Source organism: Mytilus edulis, chromosome 1 (genome assembly GCF_963676685.1).
Source record: "Mytilus edulis chromosome 1, xbMytEdul2.2, whole genome shotgun sequence".
Lineage (NCBI taxonomy): Eukaryota > Metazoa > Mollusca > Bivalvia > Mytilida > Mytilidae > Mytilus > Mytilus edulis.
This window is the reverse complement of record NC_092344.1, coordinates 91,451,835-91,472,727: the sequence shown is the minus strand read 5'-3', so window position 1 is coordinate 91,472,727 and position 20,893 is coordinate 91,451,835. Positions and strand designations below refer to the sequence as shown.

Here is a 20,893-nt window from a genome sequence, read left to right as displayed (position 1 = left end):
CATGATTTTCCCATACTCGTACTGTTACTTTTTGTTTTACTATTTAAAAAAAATCGGGTGTGAGAATGATATATGTAAGTACCTGCTAGAGTACCTTTCATCACTTTAGAAAGAAAAAAATATGGTGGTTCTAAATCATAGTCATTCACAAAAACTCTTCACACTTTTTAACAATTAAAAGAAACGTGTTCTTTTAAGCATTTCGCCTTTCAAAAGAATTTTAGAATGACAAGAATATATAAAACATAGTTTATATCACTTGACGACATAAAAATACATTAGTATACAAGTTTTTTCTGCACTTCCCTACAGTACCATTAAGTTATTTTATTTAACATAACTTGCATGGCGTCGAGAATGTTGCCAAAGTTACAGGATGTCAGCCTGTCAGCTGTGATTTCACTTATGATCTTTGAAGTCTATTTCACACACGAAAAAAATGCATCCACATAAAGACGTCAGTAGATCGTGTAATTATTGCTATTGTATAGAGCATTAGATGAAACAGTTATTGGTTTCGCTTCGTTAAAATCCTTATTTATAATCATACAAAACGAAATCTGACATTTAAATACCATCTTTTGCACTGAGTAACTGTCCTTGTCTGCAGCTTTAACACGTAAATGAAACCAAATCCCAAAATATCCCATAAAATGCATCCATGATGAAAAATTATTGCAATAAATCTTTCATGATTATATTTTTATCTTCTCAGATCGCTTTTTAAATATAATCAGCCTTATACAACCTATGCTAGAATCAATCATATTTAAGTTTTTGTCAACACTTTCTACCAAAAGTATTTTAAGAAATGTGGTGCGATACTTTTACTTGACATTTTAAGCAGTAATGGTAATTTGTCATGCTTAACTTCTTTTATTTCTATTATTCAATAATATATATTTTCAAATATTTTCACAAGCAATCCGTTCATTTGTCTTATATAAATCCATTTTTCATTTAATTTCCCATACAACTTTCTGAAAAGTTATCAATAATTTGGATGCATATGTCTAGATTAGATGTAAATAAAGGGTAACCTGCTAACATGTCAAGATATCTTTTATTTTATTTTCAGCAACGGCGTGTGTATTCCCCGAGGACATTCGAGGACGATGGTACCAAAGTCGTTATGGCGAGCTAGAAATATCACACAACGAAATTACAAGAAAGGGAACGTGTGCTCAAAATGAAGACAACAAATACCTCTTATACAATAGGTAAGATAAGTCGAAAATTCTAAGATAAGAGAAGCAAGGAGAGTTAGTATCAGGGGATAGAATCGACAGTATCTATACTTTTTACATTATCAAGGGGATTTAGTATCAGGGGAAAGAATCGACAGTATCTATACCTTTTACATTATTAAACATCTGTTGGCAGTAACCTTGTACCGTTTTATGGGTAATAAACTGCACATGGACATTATGACTGAAATCCAAAATAAATTCTCAACACACCGAATAATAATAAACTTGGAGTATTTCAAAAGCCTGTTCGATATTATCATTGTCGTAGACACAGTTGTCGAATACAAAGCACTTTAGGTTGTTGCCATTATTATCTTTATAGGGGACAGTTTTGTTGCTTTCTACCATAAACATTGGTCTCAATATAAGTTTTGATCTGTTTGGTTTGTTTATATGTAAATATTATATTCCTCTTGTATGTAATGTGTCTGAGTTTTCAAATTAAGTTGAAATAAAAAAAGGTTTTCAAATTGACCTTCGAATCACTTTTTGTTTACAAATTTCGAAAACATATATAAAAATAAGAAGATGTGGTATGATTGCCATTGAGACAACTCTCCACCAGAGACCATATAACGTATGTTATCAAAATAGATGAAAGGTTATATGAATACAATATTTAAATCGAAACTATGGATTTTCAAAATCGTTGTCTGACTATAATACACCTATATGTTTTGTATTATGTCTGACTATAATACGTTTGTTTTGTATTAAGATTATCCATAAATGTACATGTCTAAATTTAATTTAGATGCTTGATTTATTTATAATACAATTAGGTAAATTTACATAAATATTGAATCAAAGGATAAATCCAAATCAAAATAAATTTATACAAACGAATTATGGTATTTCTGAGGTAATAAGTTGATTAAGCTCGTGTCATATTTACTTATTGATGTTGGTGTTTCGACAAAGGATTAAATTTGTTGACTGTATAATACGAATTTATTTTTCTACAACTGTTATAGCTTCTGTTTGTTTTATTATAACTTGTCAGCGATTAAAGTAAGGGTTTATTGCAAGGAAAGCACATTAAGATGGATAATGAAATCCAAATATTGGAATGTGTAGAAATATAACAAACAACAGAGGAACCTGGCATCTGTTTTAATATTAAATACTAAACAATATTACCATCGATCAATGGTGTTCCTGTGATGTGTTTGATTTTTAATAAACGATGCATATGTTTTTGTGATAAATAGGTTCTGGTCGACAGGCTTTCACACGGAAGTTTAATTTATTTCCCATTTCTATTGTCCGGTATAGAGCTAATTAAATGGATGGCCAATTGACTTTCTGAACCCAGAACTTTATTTTTTGTTGGTCTTTGTAAATTAGTACGGAAATGTTTATTCATTATTCAGTGCATCTCAGTTCATCCTTAATTATCCTATAAATGAGAACATTTGTATCTATTTGAGAGTTAAATTAGTGCCAAATTATACCAGCTAACTAAAATTTCAAAATGAACCATACTTATTTCTTTTGACTGCTGTGTTTCACGAACTTAATTGTCATAACAAGAATTCCTTCGAAAAGGAGTATTAAATTCGGTAAGGTCCTTAAATGGCCCCCTTTTTTTAGCGTAAATTTTAAATTAGGATTTATTGACCAATATTACAAAAATTATAGCTACTAAAGTGACTAGATAGGAAACGAGAAATTTTGTTGAAAATTTACGTTCCTGCGTTTTATCATGACGTCACAAGTTGTACTTATACTGATTTTCTACGAAAAAATCAATGAAAAGGGCTAAATTTCCATAGATTATTGGACAGGAAACATAGAGCGCATACGGTTTCCTGGTCCTCAATTTGGTTAAAATCCAGCCAATTTTGTAAAATTTCACAAAAATCTCTGATCTTGACCGTTTTGGGATGTAAAAATCAACGTGTTAAAATTAAACTTTGACAAAAATAGTTTTATTTCACTTTCTCGCATGTCTTTTAGTCAACTTAAAACAGTTTTTGTCTTGTAATGACAATGAACTTTATAATCGGGGCCAAATTAGGAACTTACTCCTTTCATTTAGCGAGTTTCTCACAACAAGAAATTTTAACATGATGTTGTATGCTATTATGAAGAACGAAAATGTTGGGCTTTAAGTGACCCAATCACTAAAAATAAAAAATGAAAATGTTTCGTTTTGCTCAGTTTATTACCACGACTTTCACTTTAACAGATGTTGCAAAACAAAACATAACCAAAATAACTTTTTTTTTCAGATCAAGAAATTGTTATAAGTGTTTAGTTATAACAAGATGGCATAAAAATATATTACAGTATAAAGAAAGTGAGTATACAGACATAAAAACTATATATTTATTCAACGTTCAGTTCCATTAAGACCGCATCTTATTTTTTTAAGATTTCAAAAAATCTTTTACAATTCATATGAGTAACCATCTCTATATTCCTATTGTCACAGCTGTTATATGATACTTTATTACCATGAACTGAGGCGCCATATTGGAATTAATTCGGTTTAGATTGACAGCTAAAAATATCGAGTTTGCTCTTTTTAGAACTCGTATAGGTGATGAAATTGAATATTAATTTCAACATCTGCCAAAAGATTGTTTTATATTTGTACAAAGTTTCAGCTATTTTTAATCTTCCAAGTTAATTCTAAAATATTTTTTGTAACAATTTATGACTGGCATTTATTTTTTACAACCATATTGATATATTTCGAGAAAAAAATTTGTAGGGTCAAATCACCTTTTTAAACAATTAATTTTCATCGTACTATTGAAATATGAAAGAGCTAGAGAAAATGTCTTTTCTGTGGTACTCTTCTTTGTCACGTTGATTGCAGAGACACTTCAACGTCTCAAAGGAATCCTAACAGACGTTCTTGGCACATAATAGAAATGGCTGTTTTCAAATTATAAAATGCACAACAAACCCCACAGGGCTTAAACAAAAGGAGATTGTTATAGAAACCTATTGTTACTGTAGACCAGATAATACACGAAGGTATACGAATGTATGCAGCAATGATAGTCTTGTCAATGTCATATGTCGAAAGGCAAACAACAATTTGTCATTGTAGTGGGATTCAGATAAATACAGTAATCCCATGAATCAAGGCATATGTAAAGACATCATTTAATTTATTCCTCGTGATGATTCCAAGGAATCAATATTTTCCCCGGAGTCAGTTTACCAAGTAGTAGAATTTTATCCAATTAGACATTGTAAGATGATGATATTTCATTTACGAACTCACTGCTGGGATTCAATTTTATACAAAGATTTGTGTAAATTTAGACTTTAGTCTGTAGAAAATTGACTTACGGAATGAAATTTTCTTAATAAATAAACTGGTTGTTATTTTTGATTGTCTGCGAGACTGACATGGAAACATGTTTAAAGTTTGATGTTTTCTGTCGTCTGCTCAAGCCAGGTTGACAGGGAAACATGGTTGTAGTTTGATACCTCCCGGCTGTATCAGTTTCATGGAAGCGTCAATTATATCGATTTTAAACACAGGATATCAGCAGTAAAATGATGAAAATTTAACTGTTTTATGATAGTTTAATATTGTACTGAAGATCAAAACGAATATGTTTAAAATAAAAGCCTCTAATCTTCAGTTTTCAAAAGATAATTACAAAACGCAGCTGCTTTGAACCATATCAAAATGTCCTTGAATATAAAGAGCTGTCAAATTTGATATCTTATTTCTTTTTTATGAAATCATGACACATTTAAGTGTTCTGGTATTTTCAGAAGTTTATACATAATTTTCGTGCACATGCCTTTCTATCTCGTTGTATGCATACATGCAATCACTTATAATTGTCAAGCATAAAACAGTCATTATTAGTAATACAGGGACGGCTTCATAAATCAGCGTGCCATCATAATGGTTGATGCTAGCGTTTATAGCATTTTAAGTTAGTAGCTGAAGTGTTAACAGTACTGACACAACTGCTTTTTATCAATTCCAGGTTATTGTCTAGTAGAAAATGATATAAATGCTTTATGTGAGAGAATACATGGCGAAGCAGAATTACATACAGTAGTACGAAGTAAGTATCATGTTATGAAGTGTCTAAGTGTCTGTGAATCACAATTGTTTTAGGTAGACACAGTTGTTTACCATCTTTCCATCATTCACTTCCACTAAAGGTTTTGATAGCTGTGTTAGATATTGATAAAGAACGATATGGGGCATATACCAATGAGGCAGCAAACCGACGACGAATTAACATAGAAAAGACTTGTTATTTTGTTGCTGCTTATTTTAGTACAGTCGAGTATGACAGTGGCATACGACGGACTATTAAACATTCAGCGTTGAGTGTTCCTGATGAAGGCGAATAGAGAAAGAGCCTCGAACGCATTTTTTACACATTATCCACAAAGACCTTCAATTTATTTGCAACATACACATGCAGAAACACTCATATTTTTGATTTATTTTTGTAACAGGCTTTAACTGACTTACTGAACAGTATCCAATTATTTTCTGGTTGTCTTGATTTTTCTAGTCTTGAATTATTGATAGATTCCAGTCGTGCTTTTGTTACAACTTATTAAATTTTCCTGCGCTAAGTGTCAATCATATCTTAAACCTATCATGTGGAACTTTAATCGCTAATAAACTAGCACTAAGTGAAACTTAAATTCTATTTGTCCATCTGACATTGGTAGATATATTTTGCCTTGATCAATACTGATATTACAATTTTCTATACGTTTTAATATCTGTAATTGTTTTTAGTCCAGGCATGTCATATGCTTCAAAACAAATATCATCGAATATTCAAACTGTGTAATACTCATGCAGGTGCATATGTTAAATGGTGTTAACTATAAATGTATGTTTTATTATTGAAAACTAGTATTGTAATATTATTCAGCAATGCATCGTCATGGTCTCTTATTCAAAGTGACTTTGTTGGTCTGCATAAACTGAACATTACAACAATCGCTTTACTTGAAAAAAAACCATGACAGTTCAAATCATGAGGCAGAAACGTAAAATAAAAAATGATCATTAAACTGAAACTATGCCAATAGCATAACGAACAATATCGTTGCATAACTCCTTTGATAATATATTCAATATCGAGCATAAAATGAATAAAATCTGCACAGAACAACGATAAATACAAGATAATGTCACCATTTGGAGAGAGAAAAAAACTAGGTTGAACTTCCTGGCAATTTGCGTTCAAATCGTCATATTGTTGACACTATACCATAGCAAAAAGCGAACAGTTTATATTATTTATAAGTGACATTTTAACGCCTCAGTGATTTATTCGATCGAAATCTCTATACTGTTACAATGATCTAAAACAGTCAGCTTATCTCTGAATTAATATTCATAGCATGATTTTAGACAGGCTTTATTCAACTGCTAACAACTTTAAATCCTTATTTTTAACGCTATATCTCTGCAGATAATAAATGGAATTATAAAATCTGGTATTAAAAGCTAACGTTTGTCTTTGTGTAATTGAGAATACTAATTTAAAAACAGTGACTTTATATTGCAATAATATTGATTTGAAATTTTAATATGTTTTTTTCTGATTTATAATACCAGTGATTAAAACTAAAAGCGGAAAGGTACATGATTGAAATTTTAAAAAGCACTCCGAGCATAGTTAAAACATTTCAATTATTTTAGTACTGTGAAATTATATTACTCTCATTTTCCAGTGGTATTTCAAATTTCTACCCGGTCGACACCCTATTGCAGAACGTACTTATCGTATTTATTTTTATATATAATTGGTTCTAGTCCCGGACTCCTGAAAGAGGGACAAAAGATACTAGAGGGACATTCAAACTCATAGATCGAACATGCATGCATGTAATAATTGCTACTAGACGTAAAACAAATAACAATCTATCAATCAATCGTTAGTTTATTAATCAAAGCACATGTAATACACAATTTCAAATATATTGTTATATAAATTTTATCATGGAAGTATTATATATCAATATAATACTTCCATGGTTTTATATAGGTTAAAACAAGTTTTTTTTCTGTTCATAATGTATGGCAGACGTTTTAACTGCTTGTGTCACATCATTTACATAACTATATTATTTTCTTATAGTTCCAAGTATACCAGTTGCCTGTCCATTCCAAGGATATTATTCCTTCAAATATTCCAACAGTACAACACATAATAGACAATGTGAGAATCCATTGTCAGAGATAAGAGCATGTGCAGATGATTCCAAATTTAAATTTATTTACCGGAAGTGTCCAGGAATGCCGGAAACAAGTAATAAAGGTAAAATAAGCGAGAGAGAAAAAGACTGTAGAAAAAAACTGATTAAATAGTTTTGATTTGTGTGACATTTTGTTTTAGTAATAATATCTTTCAAAACTAAAGTTTTAATCAAATGTCAAATGAATTTTTGACATTAAAAAGAGTAATGAAAATTGCCCTTGTCATGTTGAATATTAAAAGGTTTTGTCGAAATGGAGCTTGCTTGGAAATTGAATTTGCATTTTAATAAACAAAGTGTTTGAACAGTTGCCATGACTAATTTCAATTAGAATATGAAATATGTGAGAGGAATTACAATAAAATTTAATTTCTATTTTAATATCCATTAACATATAGTTTTGATGTTTCGGTCTTTTTGGGGTGTTATTAACTATTTTGAACGGTTAATAGATGATTTCAACTGCGGGTTTCGGCTAATAATCTTGATATACATATATTTCAGAGTTAGACTTTCAGTGTTTAGCAACCTGGGAAAGTGGAGAGAAATTTTTGTATGGGAAGTTCCAAAGTCCACAACTGACTTCCAGGGAGCAAATGTATCGATGCTTCGTATGTATATCATGATAGATTATAAATAAAATATGTGATTATCAGACATTTGAGGCAACACTTACAATAATATCACTCTTTCAATTTGCCGGTATTTTGAACAGATAAAACAATGACTTTTTTGGTAAACTTTATTTGAAGTAATTATTCTCACACATTTATATTGATCCTATATATAAATTTGCGAATCAGTATGTAGTATCTTCATGCACATCTATTCAATCGGTCGTAGATTAAGATTAACTACTTAATTATCGTCCGTCTTTATTAATACCAGTGCTGACATGGTTAGTTCGACATAAGTTTGGACAGTATGACTGATGATGTGTACGTTGCAGCAAATTCTTATCATGTGTAAAACGCCCTTTTCACTGAGTTTGGAAATCATTGCTTTTTAACAAGACACTGAAATTCCCCTCATTGTCTCTCAACCATGCCCGTTAGTCATTAATTCATGAAATAGAAAGAGCACTATATGACAAAAGGAGTTTCCATTAAAATTCTACCTGGTTCCAACACAAACCTACAACATATGAAGATACAGGACAAATTCGACAAAACCCATTACTGACCGTCTGACGAACCATAAACAAATTTAGCGGGTTCAGCTACTTGACATGCTTTGAATTCGCGTTCATATTTTCAAACCAATTTCAGTATGACGTCCGTTTTCACTGAACTAGTACACATTTTTGTTTAGGGGACAGCTGAACCCCGCCTCCGGATGTGTTACAGACCTATTGGTGGCCTTAGGCTGTTATGTGCTTTTTGTTCGTGTTGTCTCTTTTACACATTCCAATTTCCATTCTCGATTTTATTCAAATCAAAAGAGAATCAGTTTATTCTGTTAAAAATACCGTGTTATACACAACCCCAAGTGTACAACGTCATATAGTCTGCTGCTGAGTATTAATCTTCTTTCAACAAAATCGATTTATTTTTCTTGTTTTGAGAAAAACGATCAACAGATCGCATAAACAACATTATGTTCCTATTGCATATTATAGCCTTGCTTAATTGTTGATTGAAATGTTTAATTGATGTCACTGATCGGAATTTCCAACTGTACTTTTGTCAAATGGTGCTAAGTGGCAAAAAGCAGATTTGCTGAAAGTAAATCAATGTAAAAGAAGCCATCGGTTTGCAATGGATAGCTCATCAATAATGAGGGGAAATCCATGCAGCTTGGTTTTTTTTGGTGTGAATTTGATACAACATTTAATTTATTTTCTATTTTTGCAATCGTTCGTCTCGCCGAGCCTTTTTTGTACTACAATGAAACAGTTGTTATTTGAGTAGAAAAGAAAATCTGGAGGTGGTTGAGGACATTGCTTTATCAGGATTATCCTGTATTTATGAGTCACGATAAGTCGTGCTGGGTGATCTATTGATCCTACTTAGTATCAATAAAACATAGATTATCATATTACGCAATTGTGTCCTAATTAGGAAAAATCTTGAAATATACAGTTTTATAGATGATATAAGGAAGAGATTAAGGAAAGTCTAAGTAGCCAACCAGTTGTTCCATGCTTACATTAATTCTAATAATTTCACCTTGGATAAGCTCTGCTTAAAATTTTGATCATAGTTGTGTAACAAGATATTGCAACTGATCGTTTGTATTATGTATGTGAGGAAATCGATCTTGGTCCTCATTCGTTGATCATTAAGGCATCATTAAAATTATACAGGAATATCTCTCTTCTCGAGGGTTGACAAATGTCTTCATGTATAGTGAAAGCTTTGGTATTCCTATCTTTTACAATTTTTCAAATATTCGTAATCCGTTTTCTCTAATACACATGAAGATAAAAAAAAGTCTTCCTAAGGGTAACAATGGTATGTAACAGGATAAACAGAGTGTAAGCAGTATTTGATCAGAGACATGGCATAGCAATGTATAGAAAAGAGGTCGCTATGGTTTATCAATTTTAATCTATTTTTGGTTAAAGGTTCGTTAGACTATAATGTTCTCATATATTACTTAAGATGTTTATTTGTGTGTTTTTTTTTTCTCACTGTATCGTCTCTTTGTGCACTGAAAAATCTCTGCCATTTAGCAGTTCATTGAAAATTCACAATTAATCATTACGGGCGTCATCAAATGTTAAGCGATATGTTGTATTTGTTTCTGAAATTATTTAAAATGTTTCGGTCTGTCCTTTGCTCTTTGAATTTGTCTTTAAAATTCGCTGCTGTTTAGTTTGATAGCAAAATTTGAATGTCATGACATTTTAACAAAATGCCATCAAAAGCCAGCGGATTGTTGCAGTCAGAGTGAATATTTAACACGAATAACCTTGTCGAAAATTAGAAAAATTACATAATATTTTGATGGGTTAAACTGATTGAAGGTACAAGATTTGGTATTCAAAGAGAAATTAATTGAATTGAGGATAATTACACCTGCGCCATGTTGAATAATACAAACTAGGACAACTTGACACGGCAAATCTTATCTGAAAATCGACACGAAGGACAGAAAATAAATTTCAATCAGTAAAATCTTAAGATATTAAATGCCAGAATCCTTTCTGGAAATAACTATCTTTAATGATACATGAAGCCGAACATCCCCATCATTACTCATTAAAGAAACTGTTAAACAAACTGATTTTCTAGGCTTTCTACTGTCTTTTCCTCCAGCTATTTTCACAAAGAAAATGTATTCGCAATTTGATCTGCAAAACAACCTCTTGGCAAATTTAGTTTGACGGAAAATAACTAATTGTACGGCAAATGAATACTTTAGCTAGCAGTTACAATTATTTTCATTTCAGATGCATAATTTCTTCAGTATGTCCGGAGATATGTCGATTTCAGCCGACGCCACTTGTCAAGGTCTTCAAAGCCCAACGGTTGGAGTTTCTACAATGAAATTAGACAAAGGTAATTCTTCATATGGTTCACACCTATTTGTAGCTTGTCTATTTCAAATAATTACATTGTCAGGTAACTATCAAATTAAGTTTTGGGAAAGTGATAATCTTTTACATTGTAAGTGTTAGGTATTACATTACATGTCAGGGTGAACTAGCGTGACTATAAGAGAACGTAACCTTTAAATTACAAAGTGTTGAATGTCTCTCATCATAATTTTTTTTAGAGTCTGTTAAAAAAAAAAAGATTCAATTTACATCAGAACTAGTTCAACGTTTCTTTTTTCATATACAAGCTTTTCTGTAAAGCATTACCAGCTGATGAAATAAATCACACTTCATACTTAATAATTTGTGCAACCATGCAATAGTAATTACATATATTACAAGCATTCCAGATGAGAAATTGAAATTGCACTGAAAGTCATTTAATACAGACATTTTCTGCATAAAGAATGATAATTTCAAGGCCATTATTTATTTTTTTACAATATTATATAATAATACAAAATTTGATTACACATTTGTTATATACTTCACTATTAAACGTTATTTTATACTTAAATCTATTAATTTTATAATAGAAGTTGCATGTACGATTCAACAGGAAAAGGGGAAGTGTTTAGTACTTAAAAATCTTAGTTTTCCCGAGCGTTTACCTAGACAATTTTGTAACTGTATGAAGTCATGGAATCAGTGAACGGTTTTTCCTTGCAGATGCTTTTTACTTCCTATTTCTAATTATCTTGATCAGTATATTTTTTATGAAACTATTTTGACTGTCTACAGTAATTTTTTTCCAAATCGAGAACGCATACCTTATACCTGTTAACATATTTCTTTGGTTTGTTACAGAACCAGATGATCATCGGTGGCCATTACAACGATGTTCCTTTCCAAAATTCTTCATCCATCACAAACGATGGCGTGATCTGTCTGGGCAGTATGTCCTGGAGGTGGAATCACAGATGTTTAGGATCAAGGACAAACATGCCCAAGAGACGATCATATTTGACGCAGACGAACATCGATCCGACACTTGGATGATGTTGAGATGTATAAATGATATAGATAAAACACTCAATTCTCAAGTTCAAGAATTCATTGTACACGCAACAGATGACAAATGGTATGTTTATTTTACTGTTTCAACATTGCCATATAATTGGGAGGTTCACTTTGAATAGACATTCTTCTTAAAATGTCCTGTACCAAGTCAGGAATAAGGCAGTTTTTATCATATATTCCGTTTCTATGTATGTGAGCGTTTGAATGTGTTGCTGTAACATCGTTTCTGTTGTTCCGTTGTTTTCTTCTTATAGTTGAAGTGTTTCCCTCGGTTTTAGTTTGTAAACCGGGTTTGTTTTCTCCTAATCAATTTCTGAACAGCTGTATACTAATGTGGCCTTTAATATATTTTTTTTTTTATTTCTTTTGGAAATTTTCGTTACAACAAAGATATGACTGTAACATGTTGGTAAGTCTTTTAAGTGAAAAACATTCAAAGTTTATGCATTTATTTCACTTAACAGGTAGCCATTCTTTGTATGTCGCTATATGTATATTTTTACATTTATATGGTTATATTTCTTGACATTTGCTTTAACGCAAAAACTATTTTTGGCATGTTGTATATCATTGATTTTCATTGTTTAGTGGCTTCCATGTTTCCTGAAGCATTTGCTGTAAAAAAACATATTATTCCGGTTTGGACACAATGAGTATCATATTTTCTCATTTACCATACAAATGTAATCAAGTGTACAAAAGGAAAGTAGAGCTGGTATATTTGAAACATTGTTTATTTTTACACATGAAGGGCTTTACTAATAATTTGCGAACAAACACACTTTTAAAGGAAATGATACTAGCGTTTATCTGTTTTCACTTTCTTTATGGTAAGCTCCTTAATTACGAGAAGGCTTTTCTGGATTATTTACGACCGAAATGGTTTAGAAATAAAAAGTTGCTGTTGGTCATAGATATTCATCCTGGAATCGACCTTTTTAGTCTACAAATACAGGTGTACAGATAACAAAGAGCGATAGTAAACTTTAAGTAAACGTTTATGGTCTTCTGATATTCTGATGTTCAAATAACTGTTCAAATAGATTTTAAATTTCATTCCACAAAAATCAACGTATAGGATTGTAAAAATACTAAACGTTGAAGCTTAAATTGCAGGATACAAACACAATTTTAGCAGTGTGTATGAATATGAAAATATATATATGTACTAGCTACGAAACAGAACAAAACTCATAGGTAACCATTATGCGTTTTGGTATCAATTGTTTCATAATGGGATTGAACTACTTGCTACTTTGTTTTGTATTTATCTATTTTTAGCACATCGAAATACAGATGTCTTCGACTGAAAAAGCGCCACAACAAAGTTATTGAACTACACATAGGTAAGAATTATGTTTTTGTTCTTTCGTTTTTAAATTTGACAGTGAATTTGAAAATTAGTAATTTAGTCCCTTTACCACACATATATATCCAATACAGAAATAAAAAAATTGTGGTATGATTTCCAATGAGACAATTTTACACAAGAGACCAAATGACGTAGATGTAAGAAACTATATGTCTGGGCCTTCAGCAATACAATAAGCAAATCCATATTTCAAAGCAACGTATCACATTAATTCTTTTAGATTTATCTTCAGTTTGAAACTTTTTTTATGAAAATATGCTCCAAATGTATTACAGGAGAAGCAGTTGATGATAGATTCAGTGTTTGCAGTGATTCACAATTCCTAAATGCTTTGAAGTTTATTATTATTCGTAAGTTGTTTATTATTTTTACTTATTATATTTCCAAATTCTTCAAAGTTCCTTTTTATATAGATTATCCGATTGTTTCATGTTAATATTTTAATGCTTATCTTTTCACGAAAGATAATACTCCATGAGCGAATTGTTATGTTTATTTTTTATTCCACGTGAATTGGTAAATACATGAATACTTAATGCTGTAGTCATATTGGTATCATTTGATCTAGACTATCTGCTGAATTATGCACAGTTTCTTTAAATCAAACAAGCATTGTTGTCTAAGGGTGTAATTGATATTTTCTCTTATCGAATTTCAGAGAATCATAAGCACATGAAGCCGACATCTTGCCCACAAAAAGGATCATTTAGATTTGCTGACAAAGCCTCGGATTGTGAAGGTCAATTTATCAGTGGATGTAGAATGAGCGATGAAATAGAGATACAACATTATTGTCCAAAAACCAGTAGACGTTCAGGTAGCAAAAGTTTAATTTTAGGTAACATTACGAATAAAATTGATTTTGGTAAAGATCAGGAAAGATTTTTTAAAGGTATTTTGGGAGGGTGTAATATGCTTTAAATCAGCAAATGTATTTTTAAAATGAACATTTCCGTTTCTTTCATGTAGTAATTCTTGTATTTTTGGAATTCTGTAAAGGTAAAAACAGCTTTCTTTATCTGATTTTTCTGTTTTCGATTTAAGAAATACCTTGATGCATGCAGTTTCGATTCATTTATAATTTATCAAATAACATATGATCTAGTATTCATGATCTGAACTCAGTTGTTAATTACAAATTCAACCATTTTCAGCTTTAATGTACATTTACATGCATAATGAATGTACAATTTTAGAATCGAATACTTTGATCAATTAGTCTCTTATCAAATAAATAAACTTCAAAGAATGCAAAAGCCTTGTACTTTTATTTTGAGCCAAGTGAACAAAAACTTTACAAACCACTATTAAGCACAAACCTCCTCAGAATATGTTCAGATCGTTCTTTTACAAGCTCTTTATTGAATTAAACTGATGAGGACTGGATTAAATGAAACAGTTATGTTTGTATAATGTTCCTATAATTTGGTATCAATTGAACAGAAACAAAACCCATGTGAATTAGACATGGAATTTGTCATTTTGTTATTTATATCATCGCATACTCTTTAACATACAATGTAGTAATAATTGCTGGTTGTTGTTCACTGAGTTATACTCAATAACTTTTTTTATTTGTAGTGGACATATACCAATGTCTAGTAAGCTGGCAGGAAGACAATGTCCGATTTGTTATTGCACACCATCCTAGTCGAAAATCTGCAAAGTGTTTGGTAAGTTTTCTTAATGATTTCAAAATTCAAAGTTGTTAATGTGAATATTTAATGGTGACTTGTGTATTCTAAGAATGTTTTGAACAATGACACAAAGCGGTGGTGCTGGTGTGTGCGTATGTTTATCGCTTGAAAAAGGGGGCAGTGAAAATATTTAGAAATCATTTAAAAAAATATGTGGATCATCTTCCTAATCCAAAGCTCTGATAACTTACAGGCCTTCTGATTTTTAGTACTTCTAGGATTAAAAAATATGTTCTCTAGGTCGACTAGAGGTATGAGATCCTTTTTGAAAAAAAATATATGTACAAATTTATTGTTTGTCTTAAATGAAGTTTTTAATATAATCGTTATGTAATCCGATGGTGATATTTCACAAGCTTCGATATTTTTACTGTTTGGAGCTATTCATTACATTTGGCGAAACAATACAGCATGACAACTATTTCCTTTTATATAATAACAGAAATGAGTCACATGTTTATATAACATATAGTTATGTAGCCATGTTTTTTTTCCTCAGGCTTATGTTGAATCGGCTGATGGAATCGATGTACATGAAGACGAATTTTGTAGAGATAGACTTTCTGTCATCACAAGCAGGAAAATTAATTATGCCTTGTTTAAGCCAGCAGGTATGCAATTTAAGTTTCTTCAAACATTTCCTTTCCTTATTTAGAACTAATGAGAAGAAAATGAACTCTTTAGATTATATAAACTTATTGTAATGTTCTAATCAAGCCTCACAGTGGTGATGATGTTGTCATTACTTTCATTAGTTGTCACAAGACATGTCTTTTTTACTAATTTACTGTCTTTGATACTAACTCTTTTCCAACCAATTATCCTCTTTATCCACAGGTGATTTTTGAAAGAAGTTTGTTATTGTCGTAATTTTTAACATAATTGCATTGTCGCGTTCGATATTCTGATTCAGAGTTGTAGTTTCCAGCAATGTAATTAGTATTTGCTTCAGATTAAACGTCAAATTTTGGTATTTATTACGAGTATCTATGTAAGGATATCAATAGTATAATGAAACCTGAAACAAAACAAAAATATGTTATTATGCCAAAGCCCAAAACTCAATAATAAATTCAAAGGTAATGACATTTTATGAATCTTTAGTTCTGTTTTTTTTTATTCCATGAGCTCATTATTGGTTGTGGTGTATAGTGAATCATTCTAATGCATTCTGTTTTCCTATTTGATTAATCGTTCCAGTAAATTCGTATACGTCGAAATCATCAAAAGTACATTAAAATGTACCTGAATATAGGTTCAAGAATATCTGAAAGTATTTTTGTGTGTTTCAGATGGATGTGGAAATTTATTGCCACCGGTGGGAAGTGCAGCACCCAATGGATACACATCAGATCGTGATAATAATAACAATGAGTATCCAGACAAAACAAAACATAATCCTGCTAGTGGTATCATAGACGCCGGGTCAAATCATAGCTCCACACAAACAATTAGTTTGGTCTGGCTTTTCTCACTGACGATACTGTCCAAAGTTATCCAGAGCATTAGGTGATATACATAAGTTATCAATATTCTATGGATCAACAGTGCTCAAGTGCTTATGATGGAAAAGAGAACCGGTTGTGTTGTGACTGGATATTAAACTGACATTAAAGCTTGCCATGAACTATTTAATGGTCAAAACAGTAACGTCTGTTACTTAAGATGACATCAGGTTAACCTTGGTGACATTTAAATAGCCTTTTTAAGGTATTGTGATAGCAACATTTATCATTTTCATAGTCCCGATATTTTTGTTTACTTTTGTGGTGCTATTTATAGATGTGTTGGATCTCAGCCACTACAATTCCATTACTCGACTTTCGTTTAAGAAGGTACAACAACGAAATACAAGGTTGATCATTTTGATTGCATCATGTAAAGCCGAGTACATTTCTGAGTCAAAAAACATTGTTGACTGGTCAATATAATATCTGTCAAACGTGGTAAATTATTCATAAACGAACCCATGATAAAATTCTTAATATGAACACAATTATTACGTATGTAGTGAATTACCTTCAGTAATATCTTCTTTTCAAGTTTAAACGAATAATGTTAAAACTTGCTCACAACACATATGTAAGCATTACAATGGACCTCATTTTATCAAACCAGATCCAGTTGCTTATGTATTCACTGTTTTCTTGTGCAAAGCTGCACGAGGGTTCTAGTCTATGTGAAATACTCAGAATAGTTATATTATTGTTCCCTACACCAGCAGGGTTTATCATTGTTCATTGGCTTATGAATTTCATTCACTTTAATTTCAGTCTTCACAGCGTGTTTATTTTGTTTTTACGAATTAGAAGTATTCATTTTTTTACCGAAAGTCTGCGTAAGATGTTTTCTATATTGCATTTCAAATAAAGCATTTGATAAAAACAAAAATACTCGAATATAAACAAATGTTTTTTTCAAAGAGCATATTACTCGTTATCACATCGACATTTGAAGATTTTAATCGAATGTAAATTATGATATTTCATAAAACCTTATCACCTAGGATAGACATATCCACTATCATTTTGTTTTACCATTGCAAACATTAGTTTATGATGTTGTCATTCCAATTGCTTTGGTAAAACCTTCCCAAATGTTACTGTGTTCCGTGTATGTACTTACATGTACCATTGCAGGGTATTTTTTGTTGGTGTCTAAAGATACCAATATTGTTTAAAAGAATGTCTTAGTAATTTATAGTTTATTGTGATGAAATATTCTTTAAGAATAAGTGATGATCCAAGTAGTGCTGATAAATGAGAGTTGTAGATGTTTGAAGGAGAGAGTGTGTTTATGGTTGTGTTTGTTAGTGTTTCTGTGTGTTAATTGCGTTATTTCTTGCCATGAATGAAAGAAAGGTATGACTATTTATAAGTGCGTTCATAAGTATGTTTTTCATTATTTTGCTACAACGTACTCTAAACAAGGAAAGGAGCATAATATATATATACATTAAAAGTACTTAAATACTCATGATCAGGCATAATATATTTGTATAGTTACGTTTTACGAGTATTTTTTAAAACACCAACTGTCTTATAATTGTTACCAATTAAAAATAAGAAGATTTATATGAACTATTGTAGTTTTCAGTTTACTTCCACATATATGATCTTATATGGTATACATTTCACAGTTAATATTTATGGTTTAAATCTATTGTCTCATAAAGTGTGATATAAGACTTCGTTTGGTGAAATTAAGTGGGATTTTTTTAATTTTTATTGCCGAAACAGAGGCTCTGGATATTTATTAGTCAGCCATTTTGGATTTGTATACAAATGTGGTTTTTGTGTAAAAACATAAACTTTGGGTATATAATATGTTTATTTCACAGCCTTTGTTTCGAATATTAAGACAATGTAGTATGTATGAATATACTACATATGCTTGTTAAATTGTTTTAACCAAAGAATGGCGTATGTATGTGTATGCTTCAGATGGTTTTTCAGTCATTTACGATTAGGAATGTAAATAAAGTATGTCTGTTTTGTCAGTGAAAATAAGATTTGTGTAAAAAAATAAAGATTTAAATTGAATAAAATGTATTTATTTGCCACATACTAGCCTAGAGCTCCAGAAAAAAATACTATTGCTCCACCTCTCTGTTGATTCGTGCTGTGTTTGACATCAAAACAAAATGTTTAAAGAACAACTTATCCGAGGAAAAGTTCAATTTGTAACATTCAATAATAGTGCATTTTCGACAATATGTAGTGGAACAATCAAAAACTAGATGCAGACGACAATAACACATCCAAGAGAAGAAACAGTAAAAGACAAGTAACAGTACCTGCACCAACCAGTATAAAGATAGTAAAGATTGAGCAGCACAAACAGTATAACAAAAATAGTGAGAGTTAATAGTTCTTTTAAAAATAGCTTCATCAGCTGTTTTGCTGACCTGTATCAAATCGGAATTTGTCAGTTGTTATCAAATAGTTCGTTTCTATCTATTGCACTTTTGTGTTTCTGTTGTTCTGTTGTTTTTCTCTTATAGTTGATGTGTTTCCCTCGGTTTTAGTTTGTAACCCGATAAATCTCTCAATTGATTTATGACTTTTGAACAGCGGTATACCACTATTGCCTTTTTTTAACTTTAACTGATTATTGTCTGCATACAAAGAAAGACATGATTCGAACTACACCAAATGAAACATATTCATTGGCGTCCGTCAACTCTTGAAAGCTTAAACATAATCATTAAGAACACGTGGTTTAGCAGTTGCCTAAAATCATCCACCCCTATATAGGAATCATAATTGCATTGGAAAATGATAGAAAAAGTGATGTACACTTAGTGTGGATGATGAGGCATTTAAATGAAGTAATTAAAGTCATCATTCTTTTCATAAAGTTTATTTCATAGATGTATTACCGATAGAGACATACGCTGCACCTATATCATAACATTAGATGTATGATACCATCATAACTTGTATGAAACTGCCGGTTGTACGTGAATAGTCAATATAGTACAGAAACCAACAAAATACTCTTGCAATGTTGTTTAGGTGATATAAATTAAAATAATGTTGGTATACGAAGCTTTAAAAGTTATGAATACATTTTACGGAAACAAAAAAAACCTGAATTTTATTCCAAAATGGTTTTGTGTAAAAGTATGACATTTAAGGCATATTCATCAAGGAGACAGTTAAATAATGTCCAAAACCCGTTAAGCAACTAGCAGGTTAAAAAAACAAGTTACAGACACAAATTTATAGAATTGCATGACAAAACAGGAGAAAACGAAAAGTATCTCATGTTCTAAAACTTTGTCCTCTGATAAAGAATCCATTATGTTGGTATGCCGGTTGACCTTTAAATCTATTCTAAACTAGAAAGTAAACACATCATGGATATGATTCAAGCTGAATTTTATCTGTTCCCATTGGACTGTATGAGATAACTTTTAATTTTTTAATATGATATTCAACAGACAAACGTTCGGAAGATGCATACTAAGTTGATCACTGTAGCTTATGAGAATTTAAAAAAAATGAACGTCAAGGCTTACTGGAGTACCAGCATTACGTTTTAATTTTTTCATTGTGATATTTCTATGTCTTTGTCATAAATAATATCTGCGCGAGTCTTTCTTGACAGTCATGAAGTAATCTCACTTTTCATTCTTCCGCCTCTATATATGGATTTCTGTCTTCAAGAAGCGAATTTTAACAGTAATTTCATGACAGTAATAGACATGAAAAAGAATCTAATTTATTTCAAGATTGGCATTTTAATAAGTTAGATGAAATTTCCATATTTAATCCGATGGGACCAAATATGATTATACGGTCAGATTGTCATCCTGATTATATCTTAAACTGATAAATCAATTAAATATCATTATCACCATCTCGTGTATTGTCAACATAAAAATCTTAAGAAATGATAAATCGTTGTTTGAGATATTAAATCATATCCTGGAAATCTAGACAGATTTATGTGTATATAATACGTTTTTATGTCACACTCTATATAAACATTAATTTATTTTGGATTTATGTTATATATCTTTAGTGAGCTAGCAAAACAGTTATGACTGGAATATTTTAATCCTTTACGGTTACCTTTTTTTAACTTGTAAGGTATTTTATAGTCTGTTTAGTTCTATTATATCTATGCCACTGGACGTTAAGATTGAAATAAACAATTAATTTCCCCATAGGCGACAATGGTAGCCTTTTTCGAGATACAGACTTTAGAAAGTTGATTTTCTTAACGAAACCTTGCTAGAATCAAAGAAAAGTTATTATGACAGTATTTTTTGGTCCAAAAAATATAGGTTCGC

General features: G+C 31.0%; 1 protein-coding gene across 2 annotated transcripts in view; it reads left to right on the top strand.

Annotated features, from left to right (window-relative positions):
* Nucleotides 1-18,640, top strand: part of LOC139494720 (uncharacterized) — a 40,281-nt gene extending 21,641 nt beyond the window's left edge. The window contains exons 2-14 of one of the 2 annotated variants that reach the window (XM_071282934.1): nucleotides 1,079-1,220; nucleotides 3,485-3,552; nucleotides 5,216-5,296; nucleotides 7,346-7,525; nucleotides 7,968-8,074; nucleotides 10,858-10,966; nucleotides 11,812-12,085; nucleotides 13,306-13,370; nucleotides 13,672-13,746; nucleotides 14,055-14,213; nucleotides 14,978-15,069; nucleotides 15,593-15,704; nucleotides 16,386-18,640. In XM_071282934.1, coding sequence (XP_071139035.1) covers nucleotides 1,079-1,220; nucleotides 3,485-3,552; nucleotides 5,216-5,296; nucleotides 7,346-7,525; nucleotides 7,968-8,074; nucleotides 10,858-10,966; nucleotides 11,812-12,085; nucleotides 13,306-13,370; nucleotides 13,672-13,746; nucleotides 14,055-14,213; nucleotides 14,978-15,069; nucleotides 15,593-15,704; nucleotides 16,386-16,606 — 1,685 coding nt within the window. In that variant the 3' untranslated portion in view covers nucleotides 16,607-18,640. Of the gene's footprint in view, nucleotides 1-1,078; nucleotides 1,221-3,484; nucleotides 3,553-5,215; nucleotides 5,297-7,345; nucleotides 7,526-7,967; nucleotides 8,075-10,857; nucleotides 10,967-11,811; nucleotides 12,086-13,305; nucleotides 13,371-13,671; nucleotides 13,747-14,054; nucleotides 14,235-14,977; nucleotides 15,070-15,592; nucleotides 15,705-16,385 lie in introns of both variants that reach the window. The other variant, XM_071282924.1, reaches the window with a different exon arrangement.
* Nucleotides 18,641-20,893: the final 2,253 nt, after the last annotated feature.